At 42.8% G+C, this 19,018-nt stretch overlaps 1 protein-coding gene across 1 annotated transcript in view; it reads left to right on the top strand.

The window, feature by feature from the left end:
- Positions 1–19,018, top strand: part of LOC122920408 (single-stranded DNA-binding protein 3-like) — a 443,360-nt gene that overhangs the window by 352,392 nt on the left and 71,950 nt on the right. The window contains exon 6 of the mRNA XM_044269882.1: positions 16,081–16,164. Within this exon, the coding sequence (XP_044125817.1) occupies positions 16,081–16,164 (84 nt within the window). The remainder of the gene's footprint in view (positions 1–16,080; positions 16,165–19,018) is intronic.

Here is a 19,018-nt window from a genome sequence, read left to right as displayed (position 1 = left end):
CTCTTGTGAACAAACCTATATTGCTTCACACAGTGCTTAGAACCTGTAGCCTTAATGCACTGTTGTTGGTGACTACATTCGTCTACACCAGGCATGCTCAACCTGCGCCCTCCAGCTGTTGTAAAACTACAACTCCCACCATGCCCTTCTGTAGGCTGTCCGGGAATGATGGGAGTTGTAGTTTTGCAACAGCTGGAGGGCCGCAGGTTGAGCATGCCTGGTCTACACAGAAGCATGAAAGTGTAGTCATCTACTGTTCTTCGTGACTGAGGAAAACACTTATCCTAAAATAATCCAGAATGAATGAGTTCTCTATACATTTCAATGAATTATCAATATCTACTGTGCACAACCTGCTGAAATTAATGTTATGTGTAAAATACTAATATTTACCAGATTTCTAGTGTGTGTAGAAATGTCTTTACATTGGCATTTCTTGTGACTGAACTATAATATATCCTATGCCTTGTAGTCATAAAAGACATGTCAGTGGCACTCTGTAGTGTTGAAGGTGCAGGAGTAGGGTCCCAACCCAATAATATATTAGTGAAAAACTAATTCTCCTTGTTTGCAGAAAACCCAAAACTCATGATATTTCGGTCATATAGAATTGCCGACATTACTATACGATGGAGGCAGTTCATTGTTTTCTTCTAACTGCAGCACCAGCTGTGTCTGATGAAGGCCTACTTTCTTGAGACTGAAACATCATCACGTTCTTTACTACCTTGTAGTCATCCAGTGCCCTTTCAATCACCTGCATTAGCATAAAGGTTAACATAACATAAACTAATACACTATGCCGTTCTTCTCCCTGCCGTACTTTATAATATTACCCCATACATTTTTATGACCCTGGAAAAGATTCCGACTGAATTTCACTGTTACACACATGAATGAATGATTTGCTGGAATGTGAAGGAGGTGCTCCTAGAGTGGGAGGATGTAAGCGCTGGAGACAGATAAGGTGTTTCTGGTGGCATAGAAACACAAATATGATGCCCATCCAATTATTAGTTAGATTGTATGCCCGCTCTTGCAGCTTCCCATTACCAGCCGGTTTTGTATATGCACACTTTCTGGTTTCATAAGCAGATGTGTAAATATGTGCAAAGCATATGGGCTTCATTAATAAGGTTATAAGCCTTGGTGAGCATTCGGGTCTAAGGTTACACCTCAGACTTCCTACTGGAGAACAATTATTTATACACATACTTGGCTAAGCATAAGCTTATTACAACTTAGTTCACTTTTCATGAGTTTCAGACACTACAGGGGGAATTTATCACATACAAAAGTCACACACTTTTATGCAAGTGACATTTTGCACAAAAAATGTGCAACTTTTTGGAATTTACTGGCACGCATACTTTACCACTTTTTTTTTGTATATCTTAGAGGAAGGGGGCAGAAACTTCTCCTTCCAACACATTGTCATAATTTCCACCAGAAAACTGGCATCCATCACATCTTAAATTAAAGCCAGCCTATCGCTGCCAAAGGTTTCAGTTTGGAAACACATATAGCCAGAAGATTGAAAAAATGTATTAAGAGCTATGCACCTTAAGAGCTGTGGACTTTTTTTTTATATGTTCTTTAATAGGTTAACTTCCAGAGCACATGACATGGAAGTCTATATTTAAAGGCTATTTTACTCATTTTGGACTAAAATCATCATTTTTTATTGGTCTTTATTAAAAATTTTCAGCTGTTTTTGTGATACATGTTGTTTAACGTTTGTTCAGTCTATTTGAGTTTCATCAGCTGACAGCTCATGTGAAGCTTTATCGCTGATCTCCTGGCCTCATTAAAGGCAGGGGCGTAGCTATAGGGGGTGCAGAAGTAGCAGTCGCTACCGGGCCCAGGAGCCTGAGGGGGCCCAAAGACCCTTGGACCACATAAGAAGACACCGGTATTATACAAAGTGCATGCAAGTTACACCTCTGGCTGGAGGGAAGGAGTTAGGTAAAAAATTTGACATGGGAGTAGTGCTGTTTCAATTTTTGCCTCAGGGAGCACAAAGGCTATGTGCTCCCCTGCTCCTGGCCACAAAGCACTGAGGGAAGGGGGGCTCAAGCTGAACTCTCGCACCAGGGCCCATGAGCCTTCAGCTACGCCCCTGATTAAAGGTAAACTCTTATCAAACTAATTGGGCTATGCTTAAAATAAGTGTTTAAGAGGTCATGAGATCAGAGATAAGGCTTCACATGAGCCATCAGCTGATGGAAATCGGGAGGGATAATCTCCAAATAGACTGATTTTTATCCGTATGTATCACAAAAACTGCTAAACTGTGCTAAAGATCAATTTAAAAAAATATATTTTTAGCTCGAAATGCAATAATAAAAAACTGTTCTGAACATGCCTATAGCCTTTAAGGGTATGGAAAGCTATTGTTTATCACCCACTCAAGTAGCATTACACAAGTGTACAGATACTGCCATGCACACCTCCCTTCTTTTCAAACCATGTCTTCTTTCATGAGTATGCAACTCTTTAAACCTGGAGAGAGATCCAAAATGTAATTAGAAATAGATCCAAAATTTTGTTTGAACAAATAACTAATTTAAAGGACATTTAATAAATTGTGATCATTAATAAAAACAACAACTTCAGAGATTAACCCCTTAATGACTAGGCTTGAAAAAAGTCGTAATCGGGTTGTCTCACTACAGAATTGGCATTTATCATGTAGACCAAGTTAATACAATGCACTTACTGATGTATTGTGATCGGGGCGGATTAAGTGCATGATAGGCCCGGGGCTGTCTATAGAGATGGCCTTGCGGTTCACCTGGTGGTCGGTTTGCAGCGAACTTTACACATTTGCGGTTCCCGAACATGCGAACATATGGAGATATTCGCCGGCGCCATATTTTTTTACATTGTGAGAACTTTGACCCATGACACATCCATCAGGTGGTACAGGACAGCCAATTAAGACGTTTCAGCACATGGACATACCCCCTACCTTATAAATAGACCTGATCTGGCTGCCATTTTACATTCTGTCTATTGTCAGTGTAGGGAGAGGTTTCTGTGTGGAGCAGGGACAGGAGGTTAGAGTGTTAATAGTGACGCAAATCGCTAGCTAATAGGTCCACAAAAGTCCTTTTAAGGACTGGTAAAGGTGCGCTATTGATTGGTGTGCAGTACAGAGGGGTGTAATACACTTATAATATACTTTCTAATATAGAAAGCATATTATAGTGGATTTGTATAGTGCAGCATTGTGACGTGATCAGTTCTGCAGCGATACTACAACTACAAAGAGTGACAAACGCAATTAGAAAAAAGAATTATAACTGGTGTGATAGACCAGTGTCCCCCAAAACAACATATTGAAGTGGGGTGTTATCTAAGAATATACTACTCAAATAGTGTATTTGTGTTCTGCAGAAATGTATCCGCTTTCACTGCGTTACCTCTGCGACACACAGTGATAGAATTTAAAGGAAAACATTTTTATAACTGGTGTAATAGACCAGTGGCCCCCAAAACCACATATAGAAGCTGGGTGTTATCCAAGAATATACTACTCAAATAGTGTATTTGTGTTCTGCAGAAATGTATCCGCTTTCACTGCGTTACCTCTGCTACACACAGTGATAGAATTTAAAGGAAAACATTTTTATAACTGGTGTAATAGACCAGTGGCCCCCAAAACCACATATAGAAGCTGGGTGTTATCTAAGAATATACTACTCAAATAGTGTATTTGTGTGCTGCAGAAATGTATCCGCTTTCACTGCGTTACCTCTGCGACACACAGTGAGAAAATTTTAAGGAAAATCTAAACTGGTGTGAAAGACCAGTGGGCCCCAAAACAACATATAGAATCATGGTGTTATCTAAGAATATACTACTCAAATTGTGTATTTGTGTGCTGCACAAATTTATCCGCTTTCACTGCGTTACCTCTGCTACACACAGTGATAGAATTAAAAAGATTTTATTTTTATTTTTTGTTGGTGTGATTATAGACCAGTTGACACCAAAATGACATATTGAAGCAGGGTGTTATATACCTTCTTCCACATACACTGCGCTTCTCTATAGACTTTTGTCACCGGATCATTAAAAAAATGACAGGCAAAGGAAGAGACAGGCCCTTCTGCAGGGGTGGTAGAGGTAGGGCAGGAGAACCAGGCCGGTGCCAAAGTGGGAAGTTGCAGAAGGTGCGTTCAATTTTGTCAAAGGACACACCAGACTTGGTTGAGTGGCTCACACAGCGTTCCACTTCTGTACCCTCCTCATCCTCTCTATCTGCACCCTCTTCACTCTCTGCTGTGTGCACCCCCAAAGACACCACCACCAACACCACCACCACCATATACCCTCCACTTGAGTCACAGGAATTATTTTCCGATCCATCACAAGACATTTCCGATGCACAGCCATTCTTGGCATTGGATCAGGAAGAGGAGGTAGCAAGTGCAACAGCCGCCACTCAGCAGTCTGACGACAGTACCCAGAATAGCCCAGGGAGGTTGGTCCCCACTGTTGCTGCCTACTCCGAAATCTATAATGTTAGTGGTGGGGAAGGTGGCGTCGATGATGACGCGTCTATGGATGTAACATGGGTGCCCACAAGAGAGGAAGAGGAGGGGAGTTCAAAAGGAGAGATGGACCAGCAGATAGGGAGGAGAAGCAGGCCGAACTTACATTGCACAGGAGGGACAAACCAGACTACTAATTTATCAGGAGCCTTTGCAGTCAACGCATATGTTGCGGTAAGCCCAACACTCACCTAGGGACGACCGCCTTAAGAAGGCACCTGGCCTCACATCACCGGGCCCAGTGGGAGCAATGCCGTCAGAACCCACACTACAGGCTCTCACCGTCCAGCCTCTTCTCCTTCTCCCCTCTCCTCCTTCTCCCCTCTCCTCCCAATTGTCCTCCACTCCACCTTCCATCATCACGTTTGTCAGAAAAAAGGCAGGCTTCCGTGGCCCAAATGTTTGAGCGTAAAAAATGATGATGCCGGATAACCCTCTTGCCCAACGGTTGACCGCTGGCTTGTTGGAACTGATAGCCCGCCAGCTACTGCCATATAAACTTGTGGACTTGGAGGCCTTTCAAAAATTTGTGGCCAATGGAACACCACAATGGAAGGTCCCAGGAAGGAAATATTTCTCGCAGAAGGGCATCCCATAGCTATATGGTCGCGTTCAGCGGCAAGTGAATGTATCTCTGGCACACAGTGTCGGTGCCAAGATACATCTTACCACAGACACGTCATCTAGCAAACACGGGCAGGGAAGGTATATAACTTTTACTGCCCACTGGGTGAACCTTCTGACGGCCATCAAGTATGTAACCCGTGGCACCCGTGTAGATTTGGTTTTACCACCACAGATTGCATGCAGGCCTGCCTCTTCCTCTCCTCCTCCTACTCCATACTCCCTCTCCTCCTCGGCTGACTCCTCCTTTTTTGCTGCTACCATCTCTTCCGCTGCGCCAACCAAGATCCCCAGAACCTATTCGACATGCCAGGTGAGACATTGCCATGCTGTGCTGCGTCTGTTGTGCCTGTAAACCAAGAGCCACACCGGTCCTGCACTCCTTTCAGCTTTGTGTTCACAGGCAGATCAGTGGCTAACTCTGCTTAATTTGACAGTTGGTAATGTGGTGCGCGACAACAGTGCCAATCTGCTGAGCGCGCTGAAACAGGGCAAAATGACACACGTGCCGTGCATGGCACACGTCCTGAACTTGATCGGGCAGCGATTTGTTGTCAAATACCCCGGGGTCCAGGACGGCTTGCGGCAGGCCAGGAAAATTGCAGGGCCATTTTCAGAAGATCTTAAACGGTCATGGCTCACATTGCTGAAATCCAGCGGCGACACAACCTGCCCGTCAGACGTCTTATTTGTGACTGCCCGACGCGATGGAACTCCAACTTGTATATGCTCGATAGGCTGTTCCAGCAGAAACATGCAGTTAACGTCTACCTGTATGAACTCTGCGGCAGGACAGGTTCTGGGGAGCTTGTTTTTTTTTTCACTGTGCCAGTTGCTGCTCATGCTCGACGCATGCAGACTTCTGCGGCCATTTAAAGAGATCACCAAAATAGTCAGTCGCAGCCAGGGCACCTCAGTGACATTGTACCTTACGCCTTCTTTCTGGAGCGTGCATTGCATCGTGTCATTGATCAAGCCATCGAGGAGCAGGAAGACGAGGAAGTAGTAATGCTGGATAAATTCCCAGGGGGGGCTACTCCATCTGAGACAAGTCAACAACAGGAGTCTGAAGAGGAGTCAGAGGAGGATGTGCCGGGGAGGAGGAGGATCAAGAAGAGCACGCTTTAAACCTTTCTGGGATCCCTTGTGTTGTCTGTGGATGGGGGGAGGAGAACGAGGACTACATTATCCTGGATGATGAGCAGGAGCCAGGCTACTACAACGCTTCCAGTTTAGTGAAAATGGTGGCCTTCATGCTCCAGTCTTTTAAGAGGGACCACCGTATAAAAAGCATCAAGGGCAAGGACCAGCTCTGAGAAGTGATGAATCCCAGGACTACTGGGTGGGCAGGCTTGACCTCTGGCCAGAACTTGCACAATTTGCAATGGAACTGTTGGCTTGCCCCTCATCAAGTGTTTTGTCCGAAAGGACGTTCAGCACAGCTGGAGGGGATCGTGACAGATAAGCGAACTCGCCTAGCTCACAACAGTGTTGACTACCTCACATTTCTAAAAATGAATGAGGCATGGATCTCGGAGGATTTCAACACATGTGAACAGTTTGTTTAAGATTCCTCATGACAGCCCATATCTGCCACCACCCTTAACAATTTATGGTCCCTGTCTTCAGTAAATACAGCGGCATAAAATGACTTTGTGACATAAAATGCCTAATTTTTGTGGCCTGTAATGGCCGACACTTACTTATGTATCCTGTGAATGCCTAATGTACCACCAGCAACAGAATGCAAAGTTATTTGCTTTCAGAGAAACGCCTGTTGGCTAATTTTTGAGGCCAGTAATGGCTGAAACTTAGTTCTGTATCCTGTGAATGCCTAATGTACCACCAGCAACTGTATCCTGTCAATACCTAATGTACCACCAGCAACAGAATACAAAGTAATTTGCTGTCAGGGGAACACCTGTCGGCTAATTTTTGGGGCCTGTAATGGCCAACACTTACTTCTGTATTGTAAGATCCTCACCTGCTTTGCACTCCAGGGGAACCAAGAGGGGTCCTCGTGGAGTTGCGGGACAGGTTATGCGTGTCTCTGATGCACCAGCGCTGACCCCTTTGCGAGCCAGTGCGGAGATGCGTTCGCGTGGACATCGGAGGGGAGGACTGTCGGAGTCCCGGGGACAGAGTGGCCAGGCGAGTGACAAGACGCCGCGGCCAGGGTTGTCTCCGGTGTCTCCTGCGACTTCCGTTTCCGCATCTGGGTCCACGTGCTCGCATACTCGCGCTGAGTCAATCATGCGTCCGTGCGTACGCACGAGGGCAGGTTCGCAAAGGGATACACGGTCGCGAGTACGCGCTTCTTATGCACTTCGTCGACCAGTGGCGCATATTATACTGACTCACAAGAGCAAAGTGGATTAGGGAGCCAGCCATGGGTTAATCAACTTGTGATTGCCTTAGGCCTTGTACTCAGGTGCAGGGCAATTTGTTCACCTATGGTAGTGGACACTTGGCACCCTGGGATTGGTCAGCAGGCATTTAAAAGGAGGTCTCTCAGGGTGATCAGTGCCCACTGTTATTTTCCCTCAACCAGGTATAGGTCACAACTCCTAGTGACTGAAGACTGCCAAGAACTTTGTCCTTACAGCGGACCCAAGATCTGGAGTGACTCGACTGCCAAGTGCACAGCATCATTCAGCACTGGTTGGGACTTTTCCTGGAATCTCCTTGCCTGGTTTTTTGTTATTATTCCTTGTTACCAGCAAGTGTCCTGGACGTTTATGTTTCTGGTGAATAAACACCTTTTTGCTTTCATCACTGGTCTGTTTGTTGGTGCCTTGCATTACATGTATCCTGTGAATGCCTAATTTTCCGAACTGGAATTTAAAATCAATGGGTCTGTAAACGTTCATCCCAATTGTGGTATGCAGACATTGAAGTGTGAATGGACCCTATATGTATTTGTCATATATTTACCGGCTGCTGTCAGTTCTGTCTGATTTAGGTCTAGCTATTACAATAAAACCGAGCAATATTTTTTTTAAAAAACACAATACACGTTTTAACTGTACAAATGATTTATATAACTTAGTAGAAAAAATCAAATAGAAATGATGCCAACTTTTCCAAAAGCATGATCATGTCATGCGCCCCCTTCATAGCCTGGCGTTGCCTCTCCTCCATGGCCTTCAAGCGCTCATGAACGGCCCACATATCATTGAGATGCATCCTTTGCATTTTGGCCACTTTGGCCTTCAATGTCTTCATTCCTGTTTGAAAAAAACCTTTAATTTGTGGTGCATTTGACTTTATGATCGCTTGCTAATACACCTTTTTGTGAGAAAAGCTGTCCATAAAATTGCCTTTTTTAACAGTTTTAAATTTTGGTTTAAAAAGGTGTCCAACTAAGGGGTTATTTTGCATGATATTTTTGGACAGTTGGTTGTTACAGGTGCGTCCAAACCTACAATTTTTCCTTATTTTATAGTTAATTGTATTTTACACAATAAAAGCATTGTTGAACCAAAAAAAAAAAATCATGTTTTACTGTCTCCATATTTTGAGAGCCAAATTATTGATTTTATGTGGCAATTGTATAGCGGTTGGGTCTCATTTTTAGCAGAATGCACTGACTGTTACTATTTTGGGGGGCATATGCCAATTTTGATAGCTTGGTGTTGCACTTTTAGTGATAGGTTGAATAAATTCATATTTTTGTTAAATTGTTTCATTTTTTTTTAATTAAAATTGTTCACCGGAGGGGTTATATCATAGGATATTTTTATAGAGACAGTCGATATGTAAGACGGCGGTATAAAATATGTCTGTTTGTCTATTGTTTACCTATTTATTTATTTTTCTTTAAAGTCTTTATACACATTGACGATTTAAATTTCAATACCTTAGTTAGTGATCTTTATGATCATTATATGGTTTATTAGTTAGTGATATTTCAGTACATTATAATTTTATTTTGTTAGGTAATGATGAGTTTATTATTATTTATTTGTTAAATCAATTGTTTTTATGTAGATTAAAGAGTTATTGTCCAGTGTTCTTTTTTGGGATTACTAGAGTGTATGTTGTCGCCTCATTGTCGGCCCTTTTTAATGTTTATGTACATGTTATAGATACAAATTCATATTGCTATTTGCACATATTTACCCTCCTGCCGGGGGCTGGTGATCACCTCCTCTTCCTCCGAGTCCTGAGATGGGGTAGTGCTGGAGGGTACTGCCAGCTTTATGACACACAACTCAATCCAAAATTAACAGTATGAAAAAAGACATCCCCTCCACAGTGTCTTGATGGAACAATAGGGCGAGAGGAGACCCATGATATGGGATTATTATTAGGGACAAATAAACCAACACATTCATTTGGCGTCTCAGAGCAGATTTAACCCTTATTGCATTTATGGATTCACACCATGCTACTTTAATGGGGAATACGAAAAATGCGGCGATAAACTCAGCCAAAAATTCATGCTTTATAGTTCACTCTAACCCAAATAGGTCAGAGTGGGGGTCTCCATAGTCCTGTGTACAAAGCCTGTAGAAAGGAAGCTAGGCCTCAGGCTTCTACTGCAGACACAGTGATAGTTCAGTCCGTCACTTGTCTGGCACAAAGCCAACAACACATCACATCACCCAAAGAACATTATCCCTACAATGAAACATGGTGGTTGCAGCATCATGCTGTGGGGATGTTTTCAAACAGCCGGGACTGGGAAACTGGTCAGAGCTGAGGAGAAGATGGACAGTGATATTCTTGATCAAAACCTGTACCACTCTGTGCGTGATTTGAGGCTAGGACGGAGGTTCAGCTTCCAGCAGGACAATGCCCCTGTCAAGGAACCATGAACCAGACGTACAACAAGAGATAAGTGGAAATAAGAAGGCTTTATTGAAAATCAAGCTGTAAGGCAGAAGTCCAAACGGATGGCTAAACCGAATCAGGGCCTTGCGAAGCCAGAGGTCAGGAACCAGAAGGGTAGTCAGACGAAGCCTGGATCGGGAACCAGCAGGGTAGTCAGATGAAGCCTGGATCAGGAACCAGCAGGGTAGTCAGACGAAGCCAGGATCAGGAACCAGAAGCAGCAGCAGTCTTAGAAGCATGTGAACACAGGAGGACCAAGCAAGGAACTGAAGCCACAGACCTCCTATATATATGAGCTAGGCATCCAGCTCCTCCCAGTGGGAAGGAGAAGCTGCAGGGTGGGAGGCTACAAGAAACCCAGAAACCAAGATGGCCGCCAGCACATGTCAAACGAAGGAGAACAGCAAGAAGGTAAGACCATGACAGCCCCCAAGCACACTGCTGAAGCAACACTTGAGTGGTTTAAGGGGAAACATATAAATGTGTTGGAATGGCCTCATCAAAGTCCAGATCTCATTCCAATAGAAAATCTGTGTTCAGACTTAAAGATTTCTGTTCACAATCACAAGCGCAAACCATCAAATTTGAAGGAGCAGAATCGGTAATGCAAGGAGGAATGGGCAAAAATGCCTGTGGTAAGATGTGGCAAGTTGCTCATAGAGACTTATCCAAAGCGACTTGGAGCTGTGATTGCCGCAAAAGGTTGCTCTAGAAAGTATTGACTTTAGGGGGGTGAATAGTTATGCACATTGACCTTTTCTGTTATTGTGTCCTATTAGTTGTTTGCTTTACAATTAACCTATTTAAAAGAAGGTCAAAGTTGTGGGCATGTTCTACAAATTACATGATGGAAATCCTCAAACAATCCATGTTGATTCCAGGGGGCAAGACAACAAAAAAAAGAACAAACTCAAGGGGGGTGTGGGGGTGTGTGAATACTTTTGCTTAGCACTGTATACATTACAGAGTGTTGGCAAAACATACAAAAGTTATTTACGTATGTACCTGGGCATTTTTCGTCCCGGATTTTTTTTTCATGAAACGGGGCTGCCTTCTCTTCATGTCTGACCATTTCTTTATAATGGCCAGACGGAGGTGTTTGTGACACATTTTCCTCCACATTTCATAGGCCAACTCCCACACAATCCTTTGTTTCTCGGCATGGGATCGGGTGCGATCGTAGCCCCGAACCAACATCCGCTGCAAGAGAAAAATGCAAGCATATAATCCCCGTTTTTAACAATAATAGTATTGAAAATAATTTACTCAAGTAAACTGCAAAAAGTATTTAATGCTTTGAGGTGGAAATATTAGAGTTAGGCTGCATGCACCGCCAGTATTTGATGGTTCATTTACAGTTACCCAGGGTGCATCCCTGGGAGATGAACCAGCTGTACACCCCATATCGTACTGTCACTTCACTAGACAGGTACATCTCTGCTTATCCGGACATTATCTGATAGCTCAGACCCCACCCACATACAGCCGTAATACAATCCCATCTTCAAATACACCACTAGTCAGTAAGACCAAAAGAAATCCCTGTAGGGGTCTACTAATTTTGAAAATTAAAACATACACTTTATTAAATTTTATTAAAAAGGGGTTATAGATGCCCCAATGTGCCAGACATTTAAAACTATCAGACGATAGTACTAGTTTGTGTAGAGATTATTATTACTTTTTCTCTCAATTTGAAGGAGAGAAATATGATTGTGCAGGTGAGTGGTATACAGTTTAACACACATCTAGGTGTCCTAGGACCTGGGCCCAGGTCCCGACTACTAATCCGTGCTGAATCAACTGTGTGTCACTCTTCACTAATAATATACTAATATATAACCCTAATACTGGGTGAAGTTATATATTTATATATTAGTATGTCTTGAATGGTGTGGTGCATTGTGGTTATCAGTGAAGAGTGACACACAGTTGATTCAGCACGGATTAGTAGTCGGGACCTGGGCCCAGGTCCTAGGACACCTAGATTTTGGGCTATACCCCAAGAGTGTGTTAAACTGTATACCACTCACCTGCACAATCATATTTCTCTCCTTCAAATTGAGAGAAAAAGTAATAATAATCTCTACACAAACTAGTACTATCGTCTGATAGTTTTAAATGTGTGGCACATTGGGGCATCTATAACCCCTTTTTAATAAAATTTAATAAAGTGTATGTTTTAATTTTCAAAATTAGTAGACCCCTACAGGGATTTCTTTTGGTCTTACTGACCAGTGGTGTATTTGAGGTTTACCTCCCAAGGGTCTTTACTAGGGCCCATTTTTTGGTATTTACAATCCCATCTTCTAACCGTAACAGTAAGGCCGCATGCACACGGGCATGTTTTTTCAAAACTACAGACCGTACAAACCCGTCCTGACATCCTGCAGAGTGGACAAGCACATGGCGTCATTGGTTGCTATGACAACATGCGTTTCCAGGCCACCACCGCTGTACTGTGATACACTTGTATGATCTGTACAAGTGTGTTACTGTACAGTGGTGGCGGCAAGAAGCGCACGGCGTCATAGCGAGTTAGCATTAGCAACCAATGACGCCGTGCGCTCGGCCACTCTGCAGAGTAACCTAACATAGTGGGTGTAATGTCACAGGAATACTTAGTGCAAAAATCAATAATATCTAGTGAAGTTTGGTTCACTTAGGAAAAATTAGAATCGCAGAAGGTCGCACTGGCGATTTTTTTATTACACTCTTTATGCATATAAAGCGATTGTTCAGACATGCAGGTGAAATGTAATCAAATACACTACTTTAATGTAAGATTACTTACAGTCACCAGGAGTGCTTCCTCTTCCTCGTGAACTTCACTCCAAGCACGCCTTCAGAATGCATGTGCTCTTGCGATTAATACTTTGCCAAAATTTCGCAGATAAAAATAAAATACTTGTAGATCATAAAATCGCTTAATACTTCTGGTATGTCAGTGTCCATGTTCTGTGACTATGTGTGCGCATTTACTAAATATTTTGTGGCTGCAAATATGACCTGGAGGTTTCTCATGTTCGCATGCCATTAAAATGAATGTCACCCACCTGCGGTTTGCGAACATTTGAGCCCGTTCGAGCGATCGCCTTTGCAAACCGTACCATCCGATGTTCGTCCAACACTAACTGTCTACCCTAATCGGAATCCCACCCCCCTATTTTAGTTTTATTTTATTTTTTCTGTGTGAAGAGGCTGCGGTGCTTCATAAGCGCAACAGTCTCTTCCTAGGCCATGTGACATCGTTCACATGGTCTAGGTGTAGATCTGTCCCATCTGAGTGATCGGGGCTGAGCTGCAATACCAAGCACAGGGCTATCAAATGGACAGAACTGTGCTTGGTAAGGAGCAAAGAGGCTGCAGCGCTCACTGGGACACCACGGTCTCCTCAAACAGCTGATTGGCAGGGGTGCCAGGAGTCTGACCCCCACCATCTCATAACTCTCTGAATACAGATGTCATAGAGGTTACCTGCAGTCCTATGTATCACCCCACATAACATTATGAACTACTTAATTATCTGCACACAGAACGTTATCACTGTTATCTGGGCTGTTATAGGACTGCAGGTGACAAATTAAAATTTTAGTTGCCAAATTTAAAATACATATGATTATGATAAAAAAAGACTTGGAGGAGCAGATGAGACACAAGTCACAGCAGTGAGCCAACTCTACATATAGGGGAATACAACATCACATACCTGTTACATCCAGTGACCTCTCCTGTCGCGTAGATCTTCTCTTTCCTCTTCTCCTCCGTTTGAACCAGACCGCAATGACTATATCTTTCAGCCACATCTCGTCTCTACAGAGTTTGTTACACAGACACATTAGAGTTCTCATAAATGGGGTAATTTATCAAACTGGTGTAAAGTAGAACTGCCTTAGGTGCCCATAGCAATCAATCAGATTCCACCTTTCATTTTCTAAAGGAGCTGTCAAAAATGAAAGGTGGAATCTGTTGCAATGGGTAACTAACCCAGTTTTACTTTACACCAGTTTGATAAATTTCCCCAAAGGTCCCTATAGTGTCTACAGCAGTTATAAAGTCTCCTAGAGTGCCCCCAGTAATAATGATATCCTATATTGTGCTCCAGGTAATAGTGTCCCCAAAATTAATGTCACCTAATAGAAACGCCCCCACACTACCCTCATATAGTAATTTCCCCCACAATGCTCCATATAATAATTTCCCCCACACTGCTTTATATAGTAATTTCCCCCACACTGCTTTATATAGTAATTTCCCCCACACTGCTTTATATAGTAATTTCCCCCACACTGACCCATATAGTAATTTTCCCCTACACTGCCCCATATAGTAATTCAGCCCACACTGCCCCAATATAGTAATTTTCCCCTACACTGCCCCATATAGTAATTTCCCCCACACTGCCCCAATATAGTAATTTCCCCCACAATGCTCCATATAGTAATTTCCCCCACAATGCTCCATATAGTAATTTCCCCCACAATGCTCCATATAGTAATTTCCCCCACACTGCTCCATAAAGTAATTTCAACCCACACTGCTCCATAAAGTCATTTCCCCCACACTGCTCCCTTATAGTAATTTCCCCCACACTGCCCCCATATAGTAATTTTCCCTGTCGCTCACTCGTAGATGCTGCAGGCGCACTGCGCACACACGTCAGTGTGCTGCGTCCGGTCACTGGCATGCAATGACGTCATCACGCACGTCTGCGCCGGGATTTTACTACCGCATAGGCTTCAGGCCTACTAGGCCTGAAGCCTATAGCGGTGATCAGGAGGCAGGAAACTATGCGCTCCCTTGCCCCGCCGTAGTTTGTTTGCGTTTGGGTCAGTGTTGGGCCCCCAGCGATGCCGGGCCCGGGGCTACAGACCCAAACCCTCCCAATTATAATCCGGCACTGATTGTGATTGCCTTTATTGTTTCGTTTGCTAGCTTGATTCATTTTTCTTTAACATTATACATTGCTCATATCAAGGGGTTACGACCACCCTGCAATCCATCAGCTGTGGCCGTTTTTGCACACTGTAGAAAAAAGTGCTCTCTGGTGGCCTGGGAGCACATATAGGCATGCATGCGCAGCAGCTGCCATCCCGGCTACCTCGTATCTGCACTGTCATGGTGGTTATAACCCCTGGAAACGAGCAGTGTATAATGCAATGAAAAAATTAATCAAGCCAACAAAGGAAGCAATATGGACAATCACAGTACATTAGAAAGTGCCTTGTATTAACTTTTTGTTAACCGATGCTTTGTTTTATGCAGGTGAAATGTTATTTTTTTAGGTCACTGTTTAGGCCTACATATTAATTACTGTTTAATTTATATAACTTTTGTTGCAGTTGGTGTTTTTTTTATTTTATGCTATTCATGTTTCACACTAAATAAGCTGATAAATGAATTATGGTCATATGGATACCTAATATGTATTTATTTATTTTTTTATATGTGCACAATAGCATGTATTTTATACTAGTACTGTGTGGGCAGGGCCTAACTAAGAAAAGACGATTACTTCACAGAAACACCAGATCATAGAGTACAAAGCCGATCAAAATGCCTTCTATATTCTTTATCTATTGATATAGAGAAATTGTCCATTCTTGATAGAAATGTCCCTATTCAAAGGGTTTTCTGCAAGTTTTATTCTGATGACCAGTATCATCTGTGTCTTACTGATCAGCTGATTGAGAAGGTAGTGGCACTCTCAGTAGCACCGTGTCCTTCTCTCAGATTTCCCTAAGCCATGTCTCTGGCGCTGAGCTGCAATACCAAGCACAGTCACTATACAATGTACAGCGCAGTGCTTGGTTTGCAGAGAGCTGATCAAAAAGCTCATCAACGGGGGTCCCAGGTATAAAACTCATAGAAAACCCCTTTAAAACTATGCAGCACTGCCTTTTACTTTGCTTTGTACTATGGGTGTCTTCATAACTGCTTATGCAGCCCATGTCTCTTTATGGACTTGAGTTATACTGGCTATACATTGCTGATTTTTTTTACCTTTTAGCTTGATATGTTCTACATATAGATTTAATTATGTAAATATTTGTTTTTCTAGGGTCCTCCAGGTTCTCAGCCATCACCTCATGCACAACCACCTCCGCACAACCCCAATAACCCAATGATGGGCCCACACAGTCAGGTAATGTCTAGCAGTGTTATTCTGTCTTGTTGCAGAATACATTAAACTATTCCTTCCAATTCTTTCATGGAAGTGAGCTCTGTTTGTAATAACTTAGGCAATTATGGGTGGGCATGGCCAATGAATGAGGTTCTCAAAAGCAATAACTGAAAGATAATGACTTTATCCAGCTATGGACACAAAGCAATCAATCTGATCCCTCCGTCTTCATGGTAGCTATGAGCATATTTTTAATTACACATCTTTCCCAACTGAGTTAATCTCAATTACTTTAATACTGAAAGGGACAAAGCTGCAAGTTTTATTTTTGCCCGGTGGAAGCACATTATTTCCAGTAAGCTTGGCTGGATAGTATTCAGCATGTTGTTGAACTTCTGGAAGGCAACCGTCTTTATTCCTAAAGCAGATGCACCATAATATTTTATAGTTGGAACAAATATGTAAGCTGCATGGTTTTTAATTTGGTGCTGAAAATATAGGTAGGTAACAACACTTCGGTTGTTAAAGGGGTTTTCTGGGTGTTGAATATAGATGACCTATCCTCAGGATATCAGATCATCATGGGTCCGACACCCGGCACCCCACGATGAGCTGTTTGAAGAGGCACAGCATAGTCCACTGCATAGCTGCTGTGCTTGGTATTGCATCTCAGGTCCGTTCACTTGAATGGGACGGAGAGGTGCCTAGGTCAGAGATCAGTGAACATGACGTCACAGACTTAGGGCTTGTTCAAATGACCGTTGCCCCTTCGTGCCTGTGCTGTGGACCGCAAATTGCAGTCTGCAATGCACGGGCACCAGCCGTGGGGCTGTTGCATGCGGATTGCGACCCCATTCACTTCAATGGGGTCCGCGATCCGTCCATTCCGCAAAAAGATAGAGCAAGTTCTATCTTTTTGCGGTGCACTGAACGGAACTCTACGGAAGCAGTACGGAGTGCTTCCGTGGGTTCCGTTCCGTGCCTCCGTTCCGCACCGCATCTCCGGATTTGCAGACCTATTCAAGTGAATGGGTCCGCATCCATGATGTGGAATGCACACTGCCAGTGCCCTGTGTATTGCAGACCAGCCGTATGCGTGCCGCAATACGGCAACAGAGGGGCAACGGCCATGTAAATGAGCCCTTACGAAGAGGATTAGCTAATCAGCAGGGGTGCAGGGTGTGGGACCCCTGCCGATTTGATATTGATAACCAATCATTTGGATAGCCCATTAGTACTGAACTCCAGGAAAAACACTTCAACTTCTCCAGATACTGTAGTCCAGATTAAACATTGTGGTGAGATCCAGACTTGGTCATTTTGGCTCTTTGTCTTACAAACATCAGGAATCAATAATGATTCTCAGTAGGATGGATTCATGTAATTAATGTACATTATGGAGAGTGGTGGCCTATAGAAAGCCACAAATACATAGTGCAACAAATTTGCACACAGTAGTCCCTTAAATTGCAATTAACCCTTTCAGTCCCAGAGTTTTTTTGTTTTTTTTGCCTTCACATTTTTGCCTTACTGGGGCTTTTTTTCATTCACATAGCTCTATGAGGGCTTGTTATTTGCAGAACAAGTTGCACTTTCCAATTCCACCATTTAATATTGCATACAATACAGTGGGGAGCGGGAAAAATATCCCAAATGGGGTGAAATTTAAAAACAAATGCAATTCTGCAACAGTTTTATGGGTTTTATTTTTACTATCTTTCCTATATGGTATACTTTCATTCTCCTGGTCAGTATGATTATGTCGATACCACATATGTATAGATTTTCTTGTATTTTTATACTGGAAAAAAAAAAACTTGAAAAAAACGTTTTTTCTTTTAGTTGCCATATTCCGACCTCCATCTTTTTTTTTGTAGTTCTGTGTATAGATAATGTATGTGAGGGCTAAATTTTTACAGGGCGATCTGTACTTTTCAACGACACCATTTTGGGGTGTGCACAACTTTTTATTATATTATTTATTTATTTTAAAACAAATTGTGGGAGGAGAAGCAACCCAAAAAAAGAGTAAGGCTACTTTCATACTAGCATTTTTGCTGGATCCGGCAGGGTTCAGCAAAAACGCTTCCGTTACTGATAATACAACCATCTGCATCCGTTATGAATGGATCTGGTTATATTATCTTTAACATAGCCAAGACAGATCCGTAATGATCTCCATTGAAAATCAATGGGGGACGGATCCGTTTTTTTATTGTGTCAAATTGTGTCAGAGAAAACTGATCCGTCCCCATTGACTTGCATTGTGGGTCATGACGGATCCATCTTGCTCCGCATCTCATGACGGAAAGAAAACTGCAGCATGGAGCTTTCTGTTCTGTTCAGTTACGTTTTGTCCCCATTGACAAAGAATGGGGACAAAACTGAAGTGTTTTTTTTCGGTATTGAGACCCTATGATACCAGAAAATATTAATGCTAGTGTGTAGTAGTAGCCTTAATCGACCATTTTGACTTTTTTTTTTTTCCTGTTTTCCGTATGGGATAAATATTTTTATATTTTAAAGGATAACTGTCACACTTAGACCCTAATTTCAATTTTCATATATGTAGTTACTAATAACATGATATTCCAGAATCAGTTACTATTAGACTGACTTACCCCATATTTAATAAGAATCTGCCCTTAGCAACCAGTCTGCATAAAACTGCAATTTCACTATTCAGTTAAGATGGCTGCCACTGCCCTCACCCTGAGGCTAATCCCGCTTGCCCTCACTAGCCAGTAACAATAGCCCCCCAAAAGTATCAGTAACCAGAGCCCTCCCCCCTAAAGGGTTAATCTCCTGCAGCACAAAATGGTCCTCTTACCACATGTTGCTTTCATTTATTCACTGAGCAGATGGCAGATCTCCC

The sequence above is a fragment of the Bufo gargarizans genome, chromosome 1, assembly GCF_014858855.1.
Source record: "Bufo gargarizans isolate SCDJY-AF-19 chromosome 1, ASM1485885v1, whole genome shotgun sequence".
NCBI classification, from domain to species: Eukaryota; Metazoa; Chordata; class Amphibia; order Anura; family Bufonidae; genus Bufo; species Bufo gargarizans.
The sequence above is the reverse complement of the archived record's forward strand: the minus strand, read 5'-3'. Positions and strand labels throughout refer to the sequence as shown.